At 48.4% G+C, this 9,399-nt stretch overlaps 3 protein-coding genes across 3 annotated transcripts; 2 read left to right on the forward strand and 1 right to left on the reverse strand.

Annotated features, from left to right (window-relative positions):
* The first annotated feature begins 549 nt into the window (after positions 1–549).
* LOC109774561 (uncharacterized) lies at positions 550–1,149 on the forward strand. The gene has a single exon (XM_020333303.1). The coding sequence runs from the start codon at positions 550–552 to the stop codon at positions 1,147–1,149; it is 600 nt and encodes a 199-aa protein (XP_020188892.1).
* A 1,098-nt stretch (positions 1,150–2,247) lies between these two features.
* On the forward strand, positions 2,248–5,113 carry LOC109774555 (probable glucuronosyltransferase Os04g0398600). The gene is made up of 4 exons (XM_020333296.4): positions 2,248–2,918; positions 3,447–3,835; positions 4,085–4,326; positions 4,417–5,113. Exons 1-4 carry the CDS (start codon positions 2,771–2,773, stop codon positions 4,928–4,930), a joined length of 1,293 nt encoding a protein of 430 aa, XP_020188885.1. The 5' UTR covers positions 2,248–2,770; the 3' UTR covers positions 4,931–5,113.
* Positions 5,114–5,273: 160 nt separating this feature from the next.
* Positions 5,274–6,443, reverse strand: LOC109774556 (pollen-specific protein C13-like). The gene is made up of 2 exons (XM_020333297.4): positions 5,874–6,443; positions 5,274–5,763 (listed from the first exon to the last, which is right to left on the reverse strand). The coding sequence occupies exons 1-2, from the start codon at positions 6,034–6,036 to the stop codon at positions 5,429–5,431; spliced, it is 498 nt and encodes a 165-aa protein (XP_020188886.1). The 5' UTR covers positions 6,037–6,443; the 3' UTR covers positions 5,274–5,428.
* Positions 6,444–9,399: the final 2,956 nt, after the last annotated feature.

Raw genomic sequence — 9,399 nt, forward strand, 5'->3', positions numbered from 1 at the left:
CCCGAGGAGGTCTTCTGTCGTTCGCCTCGCGAGGCTTGGCCCCTCGCAAGGGTCTTGAGTGCTTGCTGGTGAAGATGGGCCGTACGGGCCCGCTCGCAGAGCCACGCCGTGGGCCGCAGACAGGCAAGTCTGGGGACCCCCGTTCCCAGAACGCCGACACTCGCCTCCCTCGCCTCGTCCGGCATGACGACCGCCCCCTCCATCAAAGGCAAGCCTCGTGCCCCGCGCAAGACCGCCGCCACGCCCAAGCCAAAGAAGGCGCTAACGCTCGAACAACGGGCAAGGGAGTCGGCCAAGAGGAAGGTCTGGCGGCACGCCACGGACGCGAGAGATGAAGCTGTCATGGCTGCCGCCGTCGCCGCCACCGTGCAGCAGGAGGTCACCAACGCCCGCGTCGCGGCGACAACAAGGGAGGCGCTCTATATGCTAGGGTTAAACCCTAGCCAGCATGGCCTCGTCAACGCCGCCGTCACCGCGGCCAGCACTAGCTCATCGGCGTTCCCTCGGATGGTGCTGCCCGACTCGCCCCGCACGTCGGCTTGCACCCCGATGCCCGGCTTCCACGTGTACCCGCAGGCCTCCCGCCTCTCCGGGGAGTGCTCGCCCGATGTGAGCGTGGTGGCGCCTTCCACGCCCGCGCCCGCGCCCATCGACCTCAACGCCACACCGGTGGCCGGTGGCTCATCATCCGGAGGCGCGAGGAAACGCGTGCGGCAGATGCCGGCCGGCGTGCTCCCGGACGCCCGCAACCTATTCGAGGGAATGCCGGCCGGCGGCGGCGAGGACTACATGCAGAACCTCATCTTCGAGGGCGGTGCGCCCGCCGCTGGCTATGGTCCCGACGAGACAGAAAGCCAGGATGGCCGTGGGGCATTCACGCCGGCCGCTGACTATGATCCCGATCAGGCGACCTTCATGCGTGATCAGGTCGGCATGGACCTGGACAGCTTCCCACTTGACCACGAGTTTCCAGATGACTACGGGCAAGAGGAAGAGGAGGAGTGCGACATCGACGTGGAGCCTTTGTTTGAGGACGAGCTCGCCAACCAAGCCGTCGGTCCGAAGCCGAAGCGCAAGAGCAAGCGCACGAAGGCATACACGGCGGCCGAGGACAAGCTTCTTTGCGAGTGTTGGCGAGACATTGGATAAGACCCCAAGACGGGTGCCGAACAAAAGCATTCAACTTTTTGGATTCGTGTCCACCGGGAGTTTCATGAGCGCAAGAAGTTTTCGCCTTACCAAATTGTGAGCACGCGCGGGTGGGTGTCCATTTCAAAGCGATGGAGGGTGATCCAACAAGAGTGCAACAAGTTTTGTGCCACTCTTGAGAGTGTCAAGGCCCGCCCCGTGAGCGGCATCGGCATGCAAGACATGGTATGCTAGCAAGCCGCCCTCTTTTGTGTTATTAAGTTTATGCTTGCGTGTTCATTCGCATACCATTTGCCAATATGCTTGCATGAAAACATTTATAGGCATTTCAAGCTTTGGAGGCATTCAAGGTCCAACACAATGGCAAGTGCTTCAACCTCTCCCATTGCTTCAGGGTCATCAAAAGACGAGGAGAAGTTCAAGGCGCAATATGCCGCCCTCAAGTCGCGTGGGGGAAGCAAGCCATGGAGGATGTTGGGGACGGCGAGCCGGCACGGCCGCGGGGGAAGACCAACTCCAAAAAGGAGGACAAGCGGGATGCGGCATCAAAGGCCTTGATCGCAAGCGTGGAGGGCATGATGAATAAGAAGGACTCAAGGGAGGAGGAGCGCCGACATTTCAAAGAAGAGCAAATGAATGCCTTCATGGAGATCCAAAGGAGGAGGCTTGAGATGGACGCGGAGAAGCAAGCCAAGATGCTTGAGCTGGAGGCAGAGAAGCAAGCCAAGATGCTAGAGATCGAGGCCGCCAACGCCAAGACCAAGGCGAAAGAAGTGGCTCTCGCGAGCATGATGACCGGGGTGGAGATCATGAAGGTGGATCCCAACACCGTGTCGCCAAGGAAGAGGCCGTGGTTCGAGAAGATGCAGGCCGAAATGCTCAACTTCACCGACGAGTGATCTCGTGGCCGCGAGCGCCTTCCTTTTTGTATGCCGGCTTGTGTGCTGGCATGACCATGAGGCCGTGATGGCGTGGTCGAACTCAAGTCACACCCCTTTTTGTGTGCTGGCATGTGTGCCAGCCAGCGTGAACTGTGTGGTGATATTTTGTATCCCCTTTTCTTTTGAGTTGGCAGTAATCTTTATTTGTTTGCACACAAATTAGTTCATAGAAACTGTTGAAGTTTGAGACAAGATACCATACAATCTTTATTTCTTTCTTCAGAAATTGCTCTTATGATGGAGTATTATGACTACCCTTATTATCCAGTGCCAGTGCTTTTGGGCCCTCTCCTTATATGGCACTAGATAAGTAAGCCATCATGATTTCCTGAAAAAAGTGAAGCCAGCATTAATAACAACAATGATTTTCAACCAAACAGACAACAGTGTTTTTTTCGGAGATCAGATAACACAGTGATTAGTACCTCTAATTAAGCCCCATCTTTTACTTCATAACTGGTCAAGGAAAGTGGTTTTGTACGCTTACTGCAGACTTTTTATCTCATTCTCTCTCCTCTCTCCAATCTCCATTTCTCCTAACAAAATCTTCTTGACCTCCTCCTTCCTTGCTTCGCTCTGCTACCCAATCTGCTCCCTTTATCGAATTCCCAAATCCAATCTCATAGTTAATTAAACTCGGCTCTGGGTGCCTGAGACCCGGCAGGGCGGTGCCGTCCACGATGGGATCGAAGGCGGTATGGCTCCCCGTGGCCCTGCTCCTGGCGGCAGTGGCCCTCTCGTCCGTCCTGACGCCGCCGGCCGCCGCGGCCGCTACGGAGTCCGGCGAGGCCGACCACGCCGTTCAGCAGCACAGCGAGCGCATCTCAGGTCCGGCCATATCTCCAAATCTCTTCCTTTTTTGTTTCTTCCTTCTCAAAAGTTTGATGTTTTCAGAAACTAGGATTTCTTCGCTCCTGTTCCACCTGTTGAGACGCTTTAAACTGCGAGTTAGTATGATTGTAATTTGGTTCTATCTGTGGAGATGATTGGTTCTCCTGCTGTTTTTCGAGTTGTGGACTAGGTCATCTTTTGAGGGCCGCTGAGTCCAGATTGGTTCTGGTTCAGTTCCTCCGTTCAGTTGATACGCCTTTTTTTTCTGCCTTTCGTGTTGGATATTGTGCCAAGATTATGTTTATGCGTCTGTACACAAATATATTTGGTTGAGATAGAATTGATCAATTATAATCACAAAGGTTCAGTTTACCATTCTCAAGTAGTTTAAATAAACTTGATATAATCTCACAATTTTTGATAGAGATAGTCGTATGCTTTGCTGTTGCACAACCTAATTACTTCAAATTTTGTTCAGATAATTCGCTCATCTGTTTGCTGAATTTGCGATTATTTAACTTGTAGGAAGTGCTGGTGATGTGCTAGAAGACAATCCTGTGGGAAAGTTAAAGGTTTTCATATATGACTTGCCAAGAAAGTATAACAAGAAGATGGTCACCAAGGATCCCCGGTGCCTCAATCACATGTTTGCTGCGGAAATTTTCATGCATCGTTTCTTGCTCTCAAGTGCTGTGCGGACACTCAAACCCAAAGAGGCTGATTGGTTCTACATACCAGTTTATACTACATGTGACCTAACTCCTGCTGGTCTTCCCTTGCCATTCAAGTCACCACGGGTGATGAGGAGTTCGATCCAGTATATTTCGAATAAGTGGCCCTTTTGGAACCGAACTGATGGCGCAGATCACTTCTTTGTTGTCCCACATGATTTTGGAGCTTGTTTCCATTATCAGGTGAATTCACTAGTCCCTCGGACCCACATATTCACTAAGGGTTTCCTTATGCCTGACTTTGTTATTTCTTCTAGTACAACTTGTAACTAAAGGAGGGCAGTAGGTCATACTCCCTCTGTAAACAAATATAAGACGTCTGCAAAGGTTGTCTTATATTTGTTTACAAAGGTAGTAATTAGGAATATATCTTCCTTTATTTTGCGTTTTGCTCAAAAGTTCTCTGTGTAATAGTTACGCTGGTATTTGCAGGAAGAAAAAGCTATTGAACGTGGCATTCTCCCATTGCTGCGACGTGCTACATTGGTGCAAACTTTTGGACAGGAGAATCATGTTTGCCTGAAGGAGGGGTCTATCATCATTCCACCCTTTGCTCCTCCTCAGAAAATGCAGGCTCACCTTATTCCCCGGGACACACCACGGTCAATCTTCGTTTACTTTAGGGGTCTGTTCTATGACACCGGAAATGACCCTGAGGGTGGTTACTATGCAAGGTATCAATGCTTCTAAAATTTGACCAATCTGAACTCTTCCTCATGGTTTGGTTCCATTTATTTACTCACTTCAGTGGTGGTGTTGTACAGAGGTGCGCGGGCTTCCCTGTGGGAGAACTTCAAGAACAATCCTCTGTTTGACATTTCCACCGACCACCCTGCCACTTACTATGAAGACATGCAGCGTGCGGTCTTCTGCCTGTGCCCGTTGGGCTGGGCACCATGGAGCCCTAGGTTGGTTGAGGCTGTGGTCTTTGGCTGCATTCCAGTCATCATAGCTGACGATATTGTGCTGCCATTTGCTGATGCTATCCCATGGGAAGAAATTGGTGTCTTTGTGGAGGAGAAGGATGTCCCAAAGTTGGACACAATCCTGACATCAATGCCCATCGAGGATATTCTAAGAAAGCAAAGATTGCTCGCAAATCCATCAATGAAGCAGGCCATGTTGTTCCCACAGCCAGCCCAACCACGAGATGCATTCCACCAGATCTTGAATGGCCTTGCTCGTAAGCTCCCACACCCTGAGGGTGTATACTTGCCACCCAGCGAGAAGCATCTCAACTGGACTGCTGGACCTGTTGGAGATCTGAAACCATGGTAGGGAAGAGTCAAGAGCTTCCCATCCTCTTTGCCACATAAGCCCCATAGAAATAGTTCATACTTCCTCTTATGTGATGTAATAGAAACACAGTGCCACGGGTGTAAATTACACCCAAGGCGTTATCTAACATGAGCGATTTCTGAAGTTGGTAATTTAGAAAGAAATGAAATGGCATTGTTCTTATCAGGTTAGGTGGATGGTGACTTTTGTTGACAAGATTTGTTACAGCTTGCAGAAGAAGAATCGATGGCAAGATCTGGTACTCCCTCTGTAAACTAATATAAGAGCATTTAGATTACTAAAGTAGTGATCTAAACGCTCTTATATTAGTTTACGGAGGGAGTACATCACAAGGCTGTAAGTAGCATTAGAGACAGCTATGCATTGATGCTGTACTCTGCTGATACAACCATGCTATTTGCATGCCAGATAACAGATTTATTGGTGTGGTGCAGCAGCCTCTCCAGTGGTACCATGTTGGCGGTCTGCCTGCTCTGCTCAGTGATCATCATCAGTAGTAAGGTTGAACGTCTTGAGCAGGTCAGGGCAGACGGGCAGCGGCTTGTCCTTGAGGTAGCCGAGCGGGTTGGCCATGCGGATGTTGTCGCTGATGCCAACGTTCCTGCTGAGGACTATCTCGGCGCGGTCCCTGAGTTCCTGAATCTCGTTGCAGTTTGGGAGGGGGCTCTGGACAAGAACCATCTCGCAGATATCCTCCGGATGGCTGTCCTTGAGCTCGATTTTGTAAGTGCCAGTCTCGTCGGTTACGCCGTCGATCGAGCGCTCAACTTTCTCAGTGCCGAAGCGCTTGCACTCCAGCCTCACCTTGGCACCTGCAGTCCATCAACAAATTAAGTACCACTGAGTGCAGCATGTCCTGTTTCAGCTGTTCACAGGTTCAGAGATGTGTAGTAATAGTATGGGTCAGAGATGCCTTGCTTACCCTTGATGTACTCGGTCACATTTGTCTCGAACCCGGCACGGCACGTGTCGCAGTAGACCCGTCCCTGAACAATGTAGTCGGGGAGGTCATTGGCGACGGCGGTGCCGGCGAGGGCAAAGATGGCGACCACAGCGATCACTGAAAGGATACGGAGCGAGGCCATGGCTGTTGCGCGTTTCCCCTCTACCTCCGGTGAATGTTCTGCCTCGGCGGAGGCTGAATGGCCTGGGGGTGAATGCAGAGAGGAGGGCAAAGAAACTCACCGGTTTCTGCATGCCACCTACTGCGCTTAAATAACCAAGGTGGCAGGAGGGTTTCCATGGTTGCGCATGGATGTAGGACGGATGTGAGCAGGGCAACCGTCCGTCGACCCAACGGAGGAGGAAATTTGACTCGGGTTTCCTTGAGGTTTGTGTGGTCCACAAAACTCTTAGGCAATATCCCTCCTCTTCCTTTGAAGCGTTTCATTGTTACCCTTGTTTCTCGAACAAAGACATGCATTTGGAGTGCAGAGCTCTGCTAGAAAAGGCTTCTAGTGTGGTGGTTAGCTAGAAAATGTCTACTCGCGTAAAAGTCTAATGACATACTCCCCCTGTCCCACAATATAAGACGTTAATATAAGACGTTTTACATGAGGCTAAGTGAGAATAAGCAAATCCGTTCTACAGTACTAAAGGTATCATGTACACTATCCAGCTCGTCCCAGAGGGGTTTGAGTGATCGGCAGTGGAACAAAAGATGGCCAATACTCTCCTGCTCGCTACAGTATCTGAGGAAGCAATGTTTCTTTTGAAGCGTCTTTCGTTTGTGAGCACTGACAAATAAAGTCAGATCCTCGGTTATTTTGGGATCCGCTGGAATATTTGGAAACGCACAAACACCAAGGTTTTTCCGAATGAAACCCAAGGAATCCACATCAATGCTCGGTCTGCTGCTGCCGACCTCGTGCTCTGGTCAAGCCGTTGCCCCAACAATGAAACTATGATCTCTTCTTTGTAATGGTTACAATGTTTTGGTAATATATGCTTCAGGCAGGCGTAAGCCCGCCGTTGACACGTCAAAAAAAGTACTAAAGGTATCGGGAAGTCGGAGCATGAAATACATCATGATACGAGTTGCGACGAAGCTTGACTGGATGTGGTGTCGCGGTGAAGAAGCGGTGCAAACAGAGCAAGATGATTTCTCAATCATTTCTTCTACCGTAATACACAATAGAGGAGCCCTACATTCATTTTATCTGATAGAAAAGATTGTTTAGTGGACTAACAAATATGTCTATGGACAATTAACGTGGTACTGTTGTTGTAATTATTGAGCTCTAGCCTATTTAATATTTCCGGTAATTCCTAGAAAAATCCAGAGGTCCTATGTCCTATTCATACATGACAAGGGTGTGTGAAAAGTTTAGTCCTATCCTGATTGTGGAGGATGTGTTGGACCGACATATAAGGTTGGTCAACTCACATACTAGTAAGAGCTTGAGAAGATGACACACACGCGCTCCTCTGCCAACCGCCACGCATCGCACGCGTGTCGTGTATCGTGATCGAGCGGAGCTAGGGCCTATGCCACGTGTACGCATTGGTTTCTTTTTGTCATGTAGGAAAATAGAAGTCGGAACATATTTTGCACTAACAATTATTGGGTTGCTTGTCTCCTCGTTAGTCCCTTCAGTTTCATTTCCTGTCTATTAGAGGCTGTTTCTCTTTCATAGACGATTTCACCTCAGCTCCTATGCATTTTGCCTCGTTCCAGAGCTTTGTTTCGTTTACAACTTTCCCATCAAGCTTCTTGGTGTGCACCGCCAAGTGAGACAATGAGCCTTCAAAATCTCGCCTCATGTGATCCTGTGCGGGAGACGTGCTATCATGTTTTTAGGGAGCGCTCTCGCGCGATTGTTGGATTCTTCTCCATCGTGCAACACATGACTTCTCCCCCACCATGACTACTTCCCCGCCGCCGCCGATCCATTCAGCGACATGGCGACTAATGTGCCCGACTCTTCTTCCACCGCACCGTATGTGTTCCCGCCCCTTTTGTTAGTGATCATGTTTGAAATACTGGCAGTAGCAATCGATATGAATATCAAGTTTTATCTACCAATTTTTTGGATTAACCTTAATGGAAAATTGTTCAAATATTCATCAAACCAAAAACCTGATGGATGTAGGCATTTTTCTCCAATTTCTTTTCATGCGACTCTCAAGCCTCCTGTGATTGAGGGTGTGAATTACAAGAGGTGCCATGAAAGGGTAGTTCTTTGGCTTACCACTATAATTTTTTTTCATGCCTCCAAGGGCAAGCTAGTGGGGCCAGTTACTCCTAAACATGAGCAAACTTTACATACATTCTCTTTCGAGTTGTTGTTTTGAGTGCTCTTGGCGTCAAGATTGTTGATCCCTTCATGACCATTATGGTCGGCAAAGATATGTGGAATGCGCTCAAGGCCAAAATTGGGGTCTCTCGGACGCATGTAGCGAATTATATGTCATGGAACGAATATGACTAAAAGATGACTGATGACCACTCTGTGGTTGAGCAGGCTCATGAGATACAATCACTCGCTAAGTCACTTGAGCATTTTAACTGTGAGTTGCTAGACAAGTTTATTGATGAACCCATCATTGCCAAGCTTCCTCCTGTGTGGTGATTTTTTGTCACTTTTCTAAAACCAACAGACATGATTCTTTGTTGTTAATCTCATTGGCACTCTTTATTTGAAAGAGAAGGCGAGGGTGAAAGACAGACGTGCTCGCTTCTATGAAGGGAGCTCTAGTGCCAACTTGGTACACAAGAAGAATTTTCAATCCCACAAATTCAAGAACAAGAACAACTATTAGGGTAAAGGAAAATTTGAAGGCAAGAGAAATGCCTCAAGTCTGCCAACTTCAATAAGAACAAGGAGACCTTTTATGAGAAAAAACAAGGAGACCTTTAAGAAGAAATGAATTGCCATGTCCGTGGTAAGGAAGGACAATGGGCTCCCGATTGCGAAAACCGCTATGACATGTGTTAGCCTCAAAACAACAACAAGAATACTAATGCTTTTATTGGTGATATTGTGATGAAAGATGTCAGGTATGCTAGATTTCCTATTGTTCTTTTCGTATGTCATTCTCCTGGTTGGTGGATTGACACAGGTGATAATATACATGTGTGTGTGTGTGTTTTGATTTCTCAATGTTTTCTTCTCATCAGGTCGCACGGACTACATTCGTTCTGATGGGAAGCATGACAATGCTTTTATTCATGGTGTTGGTATGGTCGATCTGAGGTTTACTTTAGGAAAGACCGTGTGCCTGAAGAGCGTGCAACATGTCCCTACGATAAATAAATGTTTTGTAAGCGACTCTCTCTTATGCATAGATGGTGTAGGATCGAAAGTATGTCTAGAGGGGGGGGGGGGGTGATTAGACTACTTGACTAAATAAATATCTTTCCTTTTCCCAATTTTAGTTGTGGGCAGATTTTAGCAATTATGACAAGTCAAGCAATCAACCTACACATGCAATTCTAAGAGTATAGC

Source organism: Aegilops tauschii, chromosome 2 (genome assembly GCF_002575655.3).
Source record: "Aegilops tauschii subsp. strangulata cultivar AL8/78 chromosome 2, Aet v6.0, whole genome shotgun sequence".
In the NCBI taxonomy this organism is placed as follows: Eukaryota; Viridiplantae; Streptophyta; class Magnoliopsida; order Poales; family Poaceae; genus Aegilops; species Aegilops tauschii.